The sequence below is a fragment of the Mus musculus genome, chromosome 8, assembly GCF_000001635.26.
Source record: "Mus musculus strain C57BL/6J chromosome 8, GRCm38.p6 C57BL/6J".
NCBI lineage: Eukaryota > Metazoa > Chordata > Mammalia > Rodentia > Muridae > Mus > Mus musculus.
Window position 1 is genome coordinate 106,970,918 of NC_000074.6, and position 17,492 is coordinate 106,988,409.

At 41.7% G+C, this 17,492-nt stretch overlaps 1 protein-coding gene across 2 annotated transcripts in view; it reads left to right on the top strand.

Annotated features, from left to right (window-relative positions):
- Sntb2 (syntrophin, basic 2) overlaps positions 1 to 17,492 on the top strand; it is a 78,493-nt gene that overhangs the window by 35,178 nt on the left and 25,823 nt on the right. For both annotated transcript variants that reach the window (NM_009229.5, NM_001368316.1), the window contains exon 2: positions 10,209 to 10,422. In NM_009229.5, coding sequence (NP_033255.1) covers positions 10,209 to 10,422 — 214 coding nt within the window. The remainder of the gene's footprint in view (positions 1 to 10,208; positions 10,423 to 17,492) is intronic.

A 17,492-nucleotide genomic window follows, 5' to 3' on the forward strand; every position in this document is an offset into this window, starting at 1 on the left:
CATTTAGCTGAGGCTCTTAAGAGCATGTAATATCAATATAACAGTCATTACACAGATGATTATAATACAAGCCTAGAGATTAAGTAATTTGTTTATGGTTGGGTAATGAGTCAGTAATAGAGCGGGTCAGGGAGGGGAGGATCTCAGATCTCTGAGGCAGTGGTGCTTATTATGTTCCAGGGATATTGGAGCACCCTCTCATTGAGCTGTATCTTCCCCCCCCCCCCCCCGGTACTTAAGGGTTTGTACCAACCAGCCAAGTGTGGTGGCGCACACCTTTCATCCCAGCACTTGGGAGGCAAAAGCAGGTGGATATCTGAGTTTTGCTCAGCCTGGTCTACAGAAGGCGCTCCAAGATAGCCAGGGCTACCCAGAGAAACATTGTCTTGAAAAACAAGCCATATTCTAAGAAACCTGATCATTTATTTAAGCTTCTTGGTGGTTTTATGTCAACAAATATATATTTTTCTGCAAGAAAGATGGTTAGATAATGTGGGGGAGTTTTGTTTGTGTGTTTTGTTTTTGTTTGGCTCTTGTAATTATCACTGTGACTATTATCTTGGAGATTCCCATGTAACCCAGGCTTACACTTAGCTCACTGTGTAGCCAGAGATGACCTTGAAGTTCTGCTCCTCCTGCTCTTACCTCCTGTGTACTGGGGTTGGATCAGGGTTTCATGTGTACTCGGTACTGTTGCTGCCAACTGAGCTATATCCCCAGCATCCTGTCTGGTATTTTTTGATTGGAATTCTTCTGTATGAAACAGCTTATTCTTCCCTGTTTATTTACCCAGTTGTTTGTTCAGTACAGACTCATGGTTTTTATTCTTCTGGGTTATAATCCCTGTTGTTCCACTACTAATTTTGAAGTTGGAAATGTCCTACTCTTTGTTTTTATTGTGATTTAATCAAAGAAACAAATAAAACATTGAATCATTATTTGATCTGAATTGACCACAATATTATACTATTGCTGGACAGTGAGTATCAGTCTTAGTGTACTGCAGCCACGTTCCTTAGTTAAGTTACATAAAAAAAGAGAACATGATCTCATCTTTGTCTTTTCTTCTCTTCCTGAACTTGGTTATTCTGCCAAATTAGTCAGAAAATCCCTAATGACAGTAAAACCCTGGCAGTTACAAATAGCAGTCCTTTTGTGCAATTGAAAATGTTGCAAGGTGATTGCAGATATGGAAACTTGGATGACTTCTTCTTCCCAGTGTGGCTCTCACTGCAGTTCAGGATGGAGCTTGCTGACCCCGTGAAGGCCGCTATTGTGCTGGGTTAAACTGTATTTCCGCCTATAGTGTATCACTCAGTGTGCTGATCTAAAACAAACCATCCGGTTTATCCAGCTAGTCCAAGAGACATCCACTTAGCAGCAAAGAAAAAGGTGGATTTCCTTGCACTTAAATGGCTAGAACTTTTTTGTTTAATGGAGAACATTTTGCTTAGTCTTTTCGTAAGTATTTTCCATGGTTTCTTTTCGTTTTGCTAAGACATTCAATAATGTGTAACATTTTTATCTTTGTATTTCTTACAGAGATAAAATGTTTTTCATCCCAATTTCTACTTTATCTGTTGGCCTGGAATCTTTGGGGGTTGGGAGAGAGTGTAGCTTTTTTCTGTTTATTTTTTTGAAGTTTGTGTGAGTCAGGGCCTCATAGAGCCTTAAACTGATCATCCTCTGGCCTCTACTTCCTGAGTCCTGGGATGACAGGCATGGACTTCACAGGTGTGCCATTGGGCAAGTAGAGTAGGTGACAAAACAAAGCTGTGACGTGACAAGTGCCAGGCTAGGATGGTGATGCACGAATTCTGGGGGACCCTGAACAAGGAAGCCTGCAGAAACTGGTCGTTGTGAAAAATCAGGAAGTCAAAAAGCTTGCTGTCTGGATTCCTGTCTACACGTATCAGTTTTACATAACAATAATAATCTCACTCTATAGATATTTGTGTTCAGTGCCTGCTATCTTCTAGAACCATTTATATGTATTAGTATATGTATTGAGTGAGCTCTCTTGGTTACTTAGTTGATATTAGGGTTAATATTACATTTTTATGTGCTCTCTGTGGGTTATAAAAAGAAGAAAAAGAATGATTCATTGAAATGACTCAGCAGGAAGGTGTGTTCTGCCAAGTGAGGTCAGTTCCCACATCCCATATGGTAGGAAGACTGAACCAACTCACATGACCTTCCACATGAGCGGTGACATTCGCACACCCAGTCACATACAAACATATACAACACAAATCTATAATAAATTAACAAGAAGATTATATAGGGCTAGAAACATGGCTTAGTGTTTAAAGCACTGACTGCTCTTACAGAGGACCTGGGTTCTATTCCTAGCACCCACATTGTGGCTCACAAATATCTGTAACTTCAGTTCCAGGGGATCCAGTACCTGTTGGCACTGAATGAAGGCAATGGTACACAGACAAACATATACATATGTATGTAGTATGTATGTATGTATGTATGTGTATACATATATATGTGTATACACACATACACACACACACACACACCCTCATACCTATAGAATAAATAAAAAAATTAAAAACAAGAGGATGTGAAGGAGGCTGTGGTGGTGCACGCCTTTAGTCCCAGCACTCGGGAGGCAGAGGCAGGCAGATTTCTGAGTTCGAGGCCAGCCTGGTCTACAGAGTGAGTTCCAGGACAGCCAGGACTACACAGAGAAACCCTGTCTCGAAAAAACCAAAAAAAAAAAAAAAAAAAAAAAAAAGAGGATGTGGAGGTGGGAGGGGACACCTGAAAGCCACTTCCTGAGTTGAGGTGAGAAGAGTGGAATTAGAGGCTGTGTACATAGCTCAGTTGGTAGGGTGCTTGCCTAGCAAGCATGAAGGCCCAAGTTTGATTCAAGCACTGTATGAACCTGGTGGGGTGGGTTGTGCCTGAAGTCCCAGCACTAGAGGTAAAGGCAGGAAGATCAGGAATCCAAAATCATCCCCTGATACATAGCAGGTTCAAACCCTGTTTTGGCTTAAAAGATTGTCTAAAAAAAAAAAAAATATATGGGGAGGGTGTGTCTTCCCAAGTTACAAAGTTTTTGTAACTAGTTCACATTTTAATCTAAATTCAATCTTAGATTTTGGGCTTGAAGGTATAGTTTAATGGTAGATCAATTGTGTAGTGTATGAAAGGTCCTATATTGATTACCCCCCTAGGGTTGTAAACGGAATATTAGATTCTATTCACTATACTCTAGTCCAGTGACTCTTAACCTTCCTGAAGCTGTAACCCGTTAATACAGCTCCTCGTGTTGTGGTGACCCCACCCATAAAATTATTTTTGTTGCTACTTCATAACTTTAATTTTGTTACTGTTGTGAATTGTAAATACCTATGTTTTCTAATGGTCTAGGCAACCCTGTAAAAAGGTATTTTAACCCCTGCTAGGTTACAACCCACAGTTTGAGAACCACTGTTATAGTCCTTTGGAAATTGATTCTGTTATGCCAGGTCTGGTAATTCACACCTGTAGTCTCTGCACTTAGACGTTTACTTTTTTTTTTTTTTTATTATACATAAATTCACTGTAGCTGACTTCAGACACACCAGAAGAGGGCGTCAGATCTCATTATGGATGGTTGTGAGCCACCATGTGGTTGCTGGGATTTAAACTCAGGACCTTTGGGAGAAGAGCAGTCAGTGCTCTTATCTGCTGAGCCATTTCACCAGGCCCCTGAAAGAGTTTTTTATTCATGGGAACTAAATGAGATAATATGTGAGAGATATATAGCAGAGTTCAGTGTAAATGTAGATGAGAACAATTGATAGCACATAGGTGCTGGAGAGATGAAGAAATTTAAAAGATTTTTTTCTAGTCTTTTACACGATCAAAATTTTCATTAGGTGTAAACTCTGCCCCCCCCCCCCCCCAAAGGTAAAGGAAACAGAAACAGCACATTTTTTTGTGTGAAGCAGTGCTTTGTTGTAGAGAAAGAAGCAGGGGAGCTACTCAACTGCAGAAGTCCCCAGGAGGCCATCGGAAGTGAGTACACAGGGAGGCGGGGTGGGGCCTGCTGTGATCCCAGCACTTAAAAAGGCAGAGGCAGGAAGATCTGCCTGGCTGAGGGCAACAGCAGACCTGTGGCCTCTTGTGCCGTTTCCCACCGTCAAGCCCCTGAGTGACATGACCAGAGAGAGGAGTGTGGGTAATGAGTGACTGGATCAGTGTCGAAGGGAACAGTTTCCGCATCTTTACTTATGGAAGGGTCTTAAACAAGCTCACTGTGTAGCGGTTTGCACAGCCAGATTTAATTACTACTGCCTGTCTCCTCACAAGAACACCTAAAAATGCAAGCCCAGGGTGTTTAAAATAAACTTGCATATTCTGTTACAGTTTAAGAAAACTATTGCAAAGAAATTTAAGAAGTATTTACTTTATGAATAACCCACAGCTACTTGACCATATAAAATTAGTAGCTGAAAAGGGGGAAATTATTCAGACCAAAGCCCCAACTTCTTCAGATAGTTGGGGTTTCAGTGTTTGTGATTGTAAAGGTGTGAAAGCTGATTCTTCCCTGTTAACATAATAGATGCCTGTGCAGAACCCAACTGAGGACAGGAAAAAAATGTTTTTGGACAGTTTGCAAAAACTCCTTTAAAAAAAAAGTTCATGTTTTATTTTGAGACGGGATCTCACTATGTAGCTCTGGTTGGCCTGGAACTCACTATGTAGACAGCTCTGCCACCCCAGGGGTGCAGGGAGTAAAGGTATTTGCCATCCTGTTTGTCTATAAAGGCCACATTGCTCGTTTGTTTGTTTGTTTGTTTGTTTGTTTTAGTTTTTTGAGACATGGTTTCTTGTATAGCACTGGTTGTCCTGGAACTCACTATAAACCAGGCTGGTCCCAGATCTGCCTGCTCTGCCTCTCAGGAAGGGTTTTTTAGAGGAATTCTATGGAGGGAAGGAGACGGGAAATGGAACTAGGAATGGGGTTTAGAGACAATATCATGTTTTTTCTCATGTAGAGTCTGCATTTAATAGTAAAGATAGGTGAGTCACAGGGCTGGAGAGATGGCTCAGTGAGTAAGAACACTTGTTGCTCTTGCAAAAGACCTGAGTTTGAGTCCATGCGCTCATTTGGTGGCTCACAACCATCTGTAACTCTGTTCCAGGGGATTTAACAAGCACACATGTATGTAGTGCACATAGACACATGCAAGCAAAGCATTCATACATGTAAAATAAAATCTAAAAACATTAAAAAAAAAAAAAGATTTGTAAGCCAAGCATCTTGCTCATGCCTATAATCCCAGCACTGGGGGGTGGGGGTGGGGGGGTGGGGGTGGGGGGTGGGGCAGAGAGATCTTCATAAACTCAGGGTTAGCCAGGCAACATCTTGTCTTAGAGAGGAAGAGATATTTGTGCTCGAGGTGAAAGAGGACCCTGTGAGGAAAGGAAGGGGGAGTGAGGGGAAAGGGTGGGTGAGGAGGGTACAGTGATGAAGGTCATTGAACTTGCTTTATAGTCAAAGATAAAGGGTAACTTGCCTGTATTAAAAACTGCTGTTAGTGCCTCATGTTCTAATATTGAAAAGTACTTCTACCTCTTGAGATCAAAAAGAAAAAGGTTACAAGGTGATTTTTCTGCTTTTAAGAAGAAAATAGAGTCTGGAGAGATGGCTCAGTGGTTAAGAGCACTGACTGTTCTTCCGAAGGTCTTGAGTCCAAATTCCAGCAACCATCCGTAATGAGATCTGACTCACAACAATCCGTAGTGAGATCTGAGGCCCTCTTCTGGGTACCTGAAGACAGCTGCAGTGTGCTCACGTATAAGAAACAAACCTTAAAAAAAGAAGAAAATTACATCCTACATTTGTTGAGATTTAGTGGGCAATTTATCATCTACTATGCAGTAAAGATTGCTTTTCTTATGTTTTGCTTTAATGAGACAGTCCTGGAGCTAGTGGCAGTCCTTCCACTTGAGTCTCCTTGCTGCTAGAATTACAGGTGTGCACCACTGCTCTTGTTGGCTGCCAAGATTGTTTTATATGATTAGTGCATTAGTCAGGGTTTCCTAAAGAAACAAAACTGATAGAATGAATATGTGTTACAAGAGATTTATCAGATGGGCTTCCGTGATATGGACTGGATAGTCCGACAATGGCTTGTCTGCATGCTTGGAGAGACTGAGAACCCCGGAGCCAATCAGTGCACAAGGCTGGTTCCTCAACAGTTCCAAGCTGGCACTGACAGCCTGGAGGGTTCCTGGAGAATGAATCACTGGTCTTCAGCCTAAGTGGAAGGTTGAACAAGGTGGGTTCCACGGTCAGCAGAGGATGGTAACACAGGCAGCAACAAGGTAGATCCAAGGGCTTGCAAGGGGCTCTTGCAAAGGCCAGTGGGTGAGGAGCACACAGCTTTCATACCTCCTCCTATCTGGGCATGGGAAGGATCTCTCAGCTATCCTTCCAGGGATAGCCCCACATACCCACTCAGAGACAAGTCTGTTACTTGATTCCATATCCAATCAAGGTGATACCACAATTAACTGTCACAGCACCACTTTAAGGGACCTGAACATGCTACTGAGAAGATAAAATGATAAAATCTCTGTAGGGGAACAATTTGCCCATGTTTATCCAGAGTCTTGAATATTTCTTCCTACAGAAGATGTTCTTTGTAGATCACTAAACCTAAGTACCCAATAACTAGGGAATACTCTAGTAAATTATGATGTACACACAGTGGAATTTGATATGATTCCTAAATAATACTTAAGAGATAGTATATCTAATATGGAAAATAATTGGGATTTTTTTATTTTATCTTTTCTTCCTTTCAGCATTTTAAATTTAATTGTCTCGGGTGAAAGGATGCGACCAACTGAGTGTAAATGGCTACATCAAAACTTCTAATGGAAGGGGAAAGGGGCTGGAGAGGTGGCTTTGTGGTTAAGATCTTTGGCTGCTCTTGCAGAGAGCCTGGGTTTCTCAGCATCCATCTCAGGTGACTCATAGCCACCTGTACCTCCAGTTCCTGGGATCTGATGGCCTCCTCTGGCCTCTGCAGGCACTGTATGCAAGTGGTGCATGGATGGAGCCACACATACAGAAATAAAAATAAAAAACTTAAGAAGCTGTATAAACGACATTCTTTCTCCTTCCCTCCTTCCCTCCTTCCTCCTCCTTTCCTTTTGGAGACAGGCATAACTTGCCATTTAGTCAAGTTGATGACCTTATTTTTTAAACATAATGAAGGAATTAAAATCAAAATAGGCAGAATTACATCTTTAAAATCAACGTATGTACAAGCACTACAATGTCTTGATAAAAATCCTTCTCCATATTGTTATCGATAAATGCACACACAACGATAGTGTTTGTTAATTAAACTTATTTATTTACTCTGTGTGTTTAGAGGCCAACTTGATGGACCCACTCTGTGGTTCTGTCAGTTGAGAACGGGGAAGGGTTAGACTGGCTCTTTGGAAGATGGGGGCCCTTTCCACTTTGCTTTCTCTTCTCACTTTTTTTTTTCTTTTTTTCTGGGTGGAACTAATTATGAGGAGAATGGTAAACTGAAGGCCAGTGGTTGGTCGTAAAGGTGTTTCTTTTCACATCATTTCCCAAGTTGGTTCTGTGGCAGCTGAGGAGGTCTTATAGGACACAAGTGTCAATTTATAGGTGTTAAACATAGATGGCTCGCTAGCTGGGTGTACAGGCAGCACCACCATAATCTCAGGTGAAATTTACACTTGGTTTTTAAAGCTAAGGTCTCGTGCAGCCCAGGCAGGCCTTGGTATCTATCTAAGAATGACCATAAACTTCTCATCCTCCTCTTTCTTTTACTGGAGTGCAGAGACTACAGGCATATACCACCATGCTGGGGTTGTGAGTTGCTGAATCTCAAACTGAGGACTCAGTGCATTGCTAGAGAGCAGTCTGCCAGCTGATCTGGCCTCAGCCCATATCCATTGCATTTGTAATACAGTGGCCCTTAGGTTGTGTGTCTGCTTTGCTTTTGTTTTTAGCATGTTTGTAGTAATCAGATTAGAGATGCTAATTCTGAATAGATCATTAAGGACTCTTCTAATCACTGTACTTTTCAAGAGTGCTCATTTAGAATGGCTTTGTTTCCCCCAGTTGGTAGACCAGTAGCTGGCATGGCGCCTTAAGTGTTGAAAAGCATGTCTCAGCCATTGGCATTGATTGAAAACCTTAGGAATTTCTGCCAAGTTCTCGTGATCTAATCCTCTCCTAAAAGCACAAAGCTCAAGTGTGTATTGAAATGCCTGAGTCAGCTGCTTAAGGGATACTGGCTACACTCCTGCTCATTCCTCCAGGATGAAAAATCTCCTTGGCGACCTAAGCCAGCAAGCTAGCTTTTACTCTCTCCACCCAGAAATGTATTTATAAAAAACATGAAGGAAAAATATGCACACATGCAAGCAGCTGTCCTATATGTAAACACTAATATTAGAATTATATTTCCTACTATTTTGCTTGATTTCAGCAGATATTGGTGTGGCATTTTTGTTGTTGTTGTTGTTTCATTTGTTTAAGACAGGATCTCACTGTGTAGCCTTGGCTGGCCTGGAATGCTATATAGATGTAGCTGGCCTTGAACTCATAGAGATCTACCTGCCTCTGCCTGTCAAGTGCTTAGATTAATTTAATAATGAAAGACCATGCCTTCATCTCTTCTATTGATTAGGGTTAATTTAAATTTTTTTCTCTAGATTTCTAAGTCAGGAAGGCAAAAGAGAGGCATGCACAGGCTATTCACTGTCCCTAGAGTGTGCACGTGTGCCTAGAGTATGCATGTGTTTAGAGCCACTCTTGTTTTTCCTGTCCTTTTCTTGTGTCTTCATTGTGTCGCAGAAGTGTTGGATGTTCATAAAAACCCATCGTTGGCTGGTGTGGTTGGGGAGAAGGTAGAGGAGAAGGTAGATAATGACTGACTGGCTGCTGTCAGCATTACTAAAGAATAAAGTAGTGTGCAGTAAGCATAATACACTACCATCCTGTGAAATCGGTGGGTAAACAGATAAATGTGTTGTTCTTACATTGCGCTTAGCATATCTACCACCTCTGCGAGATCACACAACAGTTGTCATTAGAGAAATCCAGTTCTTCTGGGTTTTGTTTTATGTGAATCTGTGTATCAATTTTACCTCTTTCAAAAACCTCAAACCTGAAGCTTTTCAAGCATGTACATGAGACAAGTGGAAAGTTCCACCCCTGACCAAATAGAGCAGTCCAAATGAGGACGCTCTTGCCTAAGTTGCCTTGGAGCATATGTGCACTGTTTATATGAAAATGAATTTCCTGTTCATCTTTCCATTTATCTCCATGTACATATGGATACTTCAAAATTTGTAAGGCTTCTGCTGGCAAGCAACTAGGTAAGGGATGATAAACCATATTACATATTCAAAAGAGATTTTAATTGGAATAGATTATTTTGAAAGCACAGGGGATCAGTTGAGTTGGCTTTGTGCTTGTATATACTTATTATATTATTTTTTTTTTTAAAGATTTATTTATTTATTATATGTAAGTACATTGTAGCTGTCTTCAGACACTCCAGAAGAGGGCGCCAGATCTCGTTACGGATGGTTGTGAGCCACCATGTGGTTGCTGGGATTTGAACTCTGGACCTTCGGAAGAGCAGTCGGGTGCTCTTACCCACTGAGCCATCTCACCAGCCCACTTATTATATTATTTTTACCACAGTAATAATGTTTATCCATCTCCCTCTGCCCCATCCAGGTGGAGCGCTCATTTAGGCCAGGGCCAAGCCTTGTATCAATTGAGCTGAAATACTTGCTTAGTATAGGGAAGAAAGAGATGCATGTTTTCTGACATTTGAGAGGTTCTCGTGTATAAGAGATTCAGGCTGTTAGGAGGTTTCAGTGGGAGGAAGCTTTAAGGTGTGTCTCCTTGGTGTGGGTCAAGCTCAAGGGTTTGATAGCATTTGAACTCTGCTTTTCACTTTGTTCTAGATGTTGCTTGTATGTGAATTGTTTTGTTTTGTTTTTCAAGACAGGGTCTCACTGTGTAGCTCTAGCTGTCCTGGAACTCATTCTATAGAACAGGCTGGCCTCAAATTCTGCCTCCTCAATGCTAGGATTAAAACTATGCACCACCACCATCTAGCACATGTATATAAATATCTTGGTTTTTATTTAATCAGAAACAAAAATACTAACCTCCTTTAATTTGTTTTTCATAGTCAAATTCATCCGAGAAGTAACACCATATATCAAGAAACCATCTTTAGTATCAGATCTGCCATGGGAAGGTGCCTCTCCCCAGTCTCCAAGCTTTAGTGGCAGTGAAGACTCTGGCTCTCCAAAGCATCAGAACACCACCAAGGACAGGAAGGTCATCCCTCTCAAAATGTGCTTTGCTGCTCGAAACCTGAGCATGCCAGATCTGGAGAACAGGTGAGCATACGTACCTTCAAGAGCACCGCTCTCAGCCTCAGTGCCTCCTCCTGTTCTGAGATCAGAGATCTGTCTTTAATTTTGGAGCCCACGACGGCCTCAAACCCACCATCTCCCTGCCCAGCCTCCCATTGTCTTTATAAGGAATTTTTAAAATTGTGAGTAATGTTGCAATTCAGAGTCCCCATTGTAGATCTGGGATATCAATTGGCAAGTGACTGACAAGTACGAGTTTCTGACCTCCCTGTCTTCTTTAAAATGCAAGCAATGAATGGAGTAATTTATAACTTTTCTTCTTGTTCTATAGCTATTTGTGTTCTAGGGTGACTTTGATTTCATTAACTTTGTGTAAAAGTATGGGTTGACTCAGTGTTAGGCCAGAGATTTGGCAAACTGGTATGGCTTTAAAAAAAAAAAAAAAAAAAAAAAAAAACTTGTTCAAAGACCTAAAGATAGTCTTTGTATAATCTGCTTTCAGTTTTATGGTCTTCTCTGATCTGAATGCACTAAAGTATCTAAGCAAAGTAGGCTAGACCATGGGACACAGCAAGAAACCGCTGCCAGGCTTTTCTTGTCAGGCATAGTCTCACATGCCAGTAATTTCAAAATTTGAAATTTGCGCTAAGGAGGCAGATATCTGAATTCAAGGGCAGACTGGCCTACATAGTGAGTTCCAGAGCAGCCAGGGCTACATTGTAGGAAGCTCTTTTTTTGGTGGGAGGGGGTTATAGGCAGAAACTGAATGACCTTGAGCATATAAGGCTAATATGATTAAAACTTGTATTTGGAGTATTTTATATAGTATCACAAAATTGTATGTTATTTTAAAGACTTTAAAATTTTTTAATACATGAATATGTGTATTTATGTGAATATATGTTATATGTGGGGGTGCCTACACAGGCCAAAACTGGAGTTACAGGCAGTTGTAAGCTGCCCAACATGGGTACTGGGAACCACACTTAAGGTCCTTTGCAAGAACATCACATGCTCTTAACCTTGAGCCATTTCTTCATTCCAAAAAAGTGTAGCATAAGGTGTCATAACTGAGGCAGTTGTAGATCTCACCTATAACCCCAGTTCCTGGGAGGCTGCAACAGGGAAATCTCTGTGAATGTAAGGCCAGCTTGGGCTACATAGTGAGTCCAGATTAGAATACTATAACTGAATAAACTAGTTTCAGAAAAAACACAAAGGGGCAAAAAGCATTAATTCATCTAACGCTAAGAGTCACGTGCATGCCTTCAGTGCAGAGAGGATAGAAATGCTAAGTCCTTCCATTATAAACCCCTTCTGAGATAGACGCTTGTGTTGTTGCTGATGCTGCTGGAAGAGCACAGTGTAAAAAGAAGGAGGACTGAAGTGATTCCTGAGAGCTCTGCCACCTTTATTATTAAGACGCCTGTCAGGACACAGCAACAGACTGCACCCTCCGTGATTAATTTATATGCTGGAAACATTTTCTAAAGACTTAGTAATTTGAAGCCTGCTAGTTGAGATTTATTCCCAGCTTTCAGGAGGCAGAGGCAGGTAGAGCTCCAGGACAGCCATGGCTACACAGAGAAACCCTGTCTCAAAAAAACAAAACAAAACCCCAAATTAACAACAACAAAACTATTCGTTTACTTTATGTGTGTGAATAATTTGCCTACGTGTATGTCTGTACACCACATAAATACTTATTGCCCACAGAAGTCAGAAGAGGGCACCGGATCCCCCTGGAACTGGAGACATTTGTGAGGAACCATGTGGGTAATGAGATTGAGCCGGGGTCCTCTGCAAAAGCAACAAGTGCTCTTAACCTATCCACTGAGCCACCCACCTCTATCGCCCCGTGTACTGGGAACGTTTGATAATGATCGATTTGAACCAAGTGTAGAGAGCAATTGGGAAGTGCTAAAATTATAGCAGACTATCTATATGTGTGAAAACTAGGACAGGGATTATGAGAAAGGAACATGATCTTCAATGAGATAGAAAGTGGCAATGAATTATATATAAGAGGAAAGCAGACAGGGGGCTCAGTTGGGACAAAAAGGGAGCCAGCTGGAGGGAAAGGGGACAGTAGAGGGGGAGGGTAAATCAGGAAGGGAACGATTGAGAACAAAGTATGACAATGATTGTGCGAAGATGCTGTCTGTGATGAAGCCCAGAACTTTCAACTTAGCAAAAGTCAAATGCTGCGTAATATTTGGGGTAGGGGTCCCACCCTTCCTTCCAGTCAGATGATGACCATGAGTGCTGTATGAGACTCAGTCTCAGGTGATCAAGACTAGGGTAAAGAGTCTCAGTCTCACTGCTGAAAAGGAGTTTGTTCCTACTCTCTCTTGAAATACACTTGCAAATGGCTATCGCTTGTAAGATACAAATGAGAAAAGACAAGGCTGGAGCGCGCTCTAGAGAAACTTTGCTTATTTGCTGGGATGCGGGCATCTGTCCTGTGTGAACTCACATAAAACAATACACAAAACTACCACCTAAGTAAACTAAGTAAGACCTAGAAGACATGAACTGTGGCCAAGCTATTTGTTTTCTATATGCCTCTGTTTCCTCTTGAGTAAAATAAAAATTCTATGAGGATTAGGTAAGAAAATCATTATAAAGTTGGCCTAGTAAATTCTTAAAATTGTGGAGGTACTGTCAGTTTCCCTTGGCTAAAATTGTATCTGTCTATAAAATTAAAATACAACATCTTCAGCCTTATCTTCTAGAGCCATGCCAGGAAAACCAGGAAAATGGCTCTGTGGATAAAGTTTTTGTTGCATAAGCATGAACTCAGATCCCAGCACCCAAGTAAAAAGCCAGGTTTGGCATCATGTACCTGGAATCCTAGGTGTGGTAGCTGGCAAGTCTAGCCAGTCGGTAAGCTCCAGGACCAATGACAATAGACAGAGAGTATGAGAGGAAGATGCCCAGCGCTGAACTCTGACCTCCATAGCATGCACAATTGCACACATGTGTATACACCACACATATATCAAGGATAAAGGAATTAATATCTATAAAATCACTTGGAGCTCTTTAGTCCTTAAATTTATCTAAGCTCTCCTAAAACACGTGTCAGGTTCTTTATCCGTGATTTTTAAAAATGTATTTAATGTTTTAACTATATGAATACCTGCTCACCACATGCATGTCTGGTACCCCACAGAGGCCATAAGAGGTCAGTGTATCCTCTGACACTGGAGTTAAAGATGGTTGTGAACCTCCATTTGGGTGCTGGTACTCAACTCTAGGTCTTCTGGGAGAGCAGACAGTGCTCTTAACCTCTGAGCCATATCTCCAGTCCTTTCTATCCCTTCTTGATGGTCACCCGAGCGATTTTCAGTGTAGAGCTACTTGTCATGACTATTTTGTACAACTGCTTTGACCGTGCATTTTCATGCACTTGGGTAACTTTGGAGGAATGGAGTCACGGTTTCAAGTTTAGATGTGGCAGGGCATGGTAGCATGTGCTTTTAATTCTAACACTTTAATCCCAGCTCTCTGGAAACAGAGGCAGGTGGCTTTCTGTGAGTTCTAGGCCAGCCAATGCTACATAGTGAGACCTTGCCTCAAAAACCCAAAAAACTGCTGGGTGGTGGTGCATGCCTTTAATTAATCCCAGCACTTGGGAGGCAGAGGCAGGCAGTTCGAAGCCAGCCTGGTTTACAGTGAGTTCCAGGACAGCCAAGGCTACCCAGACAAACCCTGTCACCAAAACCAAACAAACAAATAAATGGCAGGTGTGTTCTTGGCATTAAAAGGAAACCCCAGAGCTGGAGAGATGGATGGTTCAGCAGTTAGGAGCACTGGCTGCTCTTTCAGAGGACCATTCACTCCATCACCTACACACCTCACAGCCGTCTGTAACTCCAGTCCCAGGGGGTCAGACTTTCTGAACTCTATGGACACCACACACACACACACACACACACATACACACACACACACACACACACACACACACGGTACAAACAAATATATAGAGGCAAAATACTCCTACACGTTAAAAAAAAGAAATAAATTGAAAAAAGAAAATGTCCAGGCATTCTTCCAATGACTGTGCCATTTTATGCTAAAACCTACAGCAGCCAACAATGTGAGTTTCCACTGTTCCGTGTGCTCGCCAGAGTTGTTAATGGCAGTGTGATATATCACAAATGGTTTTAACTATTGGTGGGGGAGGGGTTGTAGTGAAATCTTGTTATGCTTCAACATGCATTTTTATGTAATGTCTTCATTAAAATGAAAAGGGAAGCTGCTGCTTTGGCTCTGTGATTGTATGGCTGGTGAGTGTTTAGTTGTGAAAATGAGCAGATGGGGCTCACTGCTTAGTCCTCCCCTGTTTTCTCCTGCCTCGCCAGTTGCTTCTAATGATCACGCGATGTGCGTCATGAGATTCGAGAACTAATTAATTAATGATGACGTCCAGTGAGAGAGCAATGAGCCATTCCTTAGCAAGCATTGCTGTGCCCTGTAGGAATGTAGCGATTTTAAACTTGTCCTCTGCCTTGCCTCACAGTGCTTCATCTTCATTTTGTCTTTTTCTAGTAAAAGGTAGACTTGAGATTTGTGACATATAAAGATCACATGACTGTTACTAAATTTAACTCATAATTTATGTCAAAGACATAATCAAGCAGATATATTAATATAGGCTGAGCTTACAACCCCATGCTTCTGTCTACCTAAATATTGATTTGACTTGTCTGGTGAAGTAGAATTAAATTTCCCAGGAGTTCCTCAGTGGTTTGACTAGAGTCCAAAACCTTTAACCTTGTAGCTGCCTCCTCATTTCTCCTGTGGGCTCAGTTACTGGCAGACTGCCTCCTCCTTTGCTATTAGTAGGGTTCTCATTTAAAATTTTCATTTAAAACAGCTCATTTCAAGCATTACTATGTAGCTTTTATCAGTTAGGGCTACTACAAAACAGACTCTTCTGAATCCTAGGCTCAGTTCTGGTGTCAGTTTATTGTTTTCTTTTTTGTTTGTTTTTTGTTTTGTTTGAAACAGGGTTCCTTTGTGTAACCTTGGCTGTCTTAGAACTAGCTCTATAGAGAGCATGCTGGTCTAGAACTCACAGAGATCCACCTGCTTCTGCCTTCCAAGTGCTGGGATTAAAGGCCTGCACTGCCAATGCCTGGCCAAAGATAACTCATCTATTTGAATTTTTTTTCTTTTTTACAAGTCAGTATTTCTTACCAGGCATGGTGGTGCATGCCTTTAATCCCAGCACTCAGGAGGCAGAAGCAGGCTGATCTCCAAGTTCAGCCTAGTCTACAGAGGGAGTTCTAGGACAGCCACAGCTATACAGAGAAATCCTGTTTTGAAAACAAAATAGTATTTCCTTTTTTATAATGTATTTTTATTTTTTCTGTACTAGTGTTTTGTCTGCATGTATGTCTGTGTAAGGGTATCAAAATCTTGAAGTTACAGAAGGTATGTGGTTGCTGGGAATTGAACCCAGGTCCTTTGGAAGAATAATCAGTGCTCTTAACTGCTGAGCCATCTCTCCAGCTCCTCTTATTGGTTCTTTTTTTCTTTGATTTTTTTTTAATTAGATATTTTCTTAATATACATTTCAAATGCTATTCTGAAAGTCCCCTATACCCTCCCCCCACCCTGCTCCCCTATCCATCCACTCCCACTTCTTGGTCCTGGCATTCCTCTGTACTGGGGCATATAAAGTTTGCAAGACCAAGGGGCCTCTCTTCCCAGTGATGGCCGACTAGGCCATCTTCTGCTACATATGCAGCTAGAGATTACGAGCTCTGGGGGTACTGGTTAGTTCATATTGTTGTTCCACCTATAGAGTTGCAGATCCCTTCATCTAATTGGGCAATTTCTCTAGCTTCTCCATTGGGGGCCCTGTGTTCCATCTTATAGATGACTGTGAGCATCCACTTCTGTATTTGCCAGGCACTGGCATAGCGTCATATGAGGCAGCTATAACTCTTATTGTTTCCTTAATTAACTTGTCCATACTCCCTTCCCAAGAAGCTCAAGATCTCTCTTTTGTTTCATAAGTATGGATGACCCTGCCTCCAAACACCTTCCTGCCCATTCATCATCTGAGCTCTCCCCATAGTGTCCAGCACTGATTAGTCAGACATGGTCTTCTGTTATAGCAGATCTATTTTCACTCTTACCCATTATTTATAAGTACATTAAAGAACCAACCCGAGAGACTGTCTTGGGGCTGTATATGGTGTGAAGGGTTTTTGTTGTCATTTTTTTCCAGAAAGTGGTCATTTTGTACCTAGAGAAGGATGAACTGATTTCTCTCTTTAGTGCTAAGTAGGTCAGTAGGAGGAGTGAGGGAAATGTCTTGCCTGTTTCTTGCCAGTGAACTTAGCATATGTCTAAAGAATGTTAGGCTGGCCTCAGTAACAGAGTAATGGGGTGGAAATAAATAAGCCCTTCCAGGAATGATCAGCCCAGAGATGTAGAGTCTGACCTGAGAGTTGCTTCTCCTGACCTGTTTGGTGGGAATGAGGATACTTGGATTCTTTCTGCTAGGATGAGGTCACATAGTCATTGGCCACTGAGTGTGGGGAATTCTGTTTGTTTGAGACAGTCTCACACTGTATCCTAAGCTGTCCTCAAGTTTGCTGTATAACCCAGGCTAACCTCAGATCTCTGGCAGCGTTGCCTTAGCTGCCTCAGCATAGGCTCCAACCATACCGGACTAAGGGCTTTATTATTTGGGGGTGACTTTTTTGTCTGTTTGGATTTTGTCTTGGTTTGTTTTTGCTTTTTACAGTGGTGGGAATTGAACCTTAGGGTCAAACACTCAACTGAGGTTCAGACCCGTTTTCGTTTTGGTGTTTTAACTCACTAAGTTGCTCAGGCTGGCATAGAGTTCACAGTCCTGCCCCTCTCTGCAGTGCATACTTTGAGTCTCACTTTCTGAGACAACCTTGACCCCAGTTCCCAGCACATTTAGGGATTGTAAGTAGACTGACTGGGATTTGGCTTTCCCCTTGTTTTAGTTCAGGATTCTATTGTGATAAAACACTATTGCAAAAAACAAAAACAAAAACAAAGCAGTTTGGGGAGGAAAGGCTCTATGCTGTTTTAGACCTTTC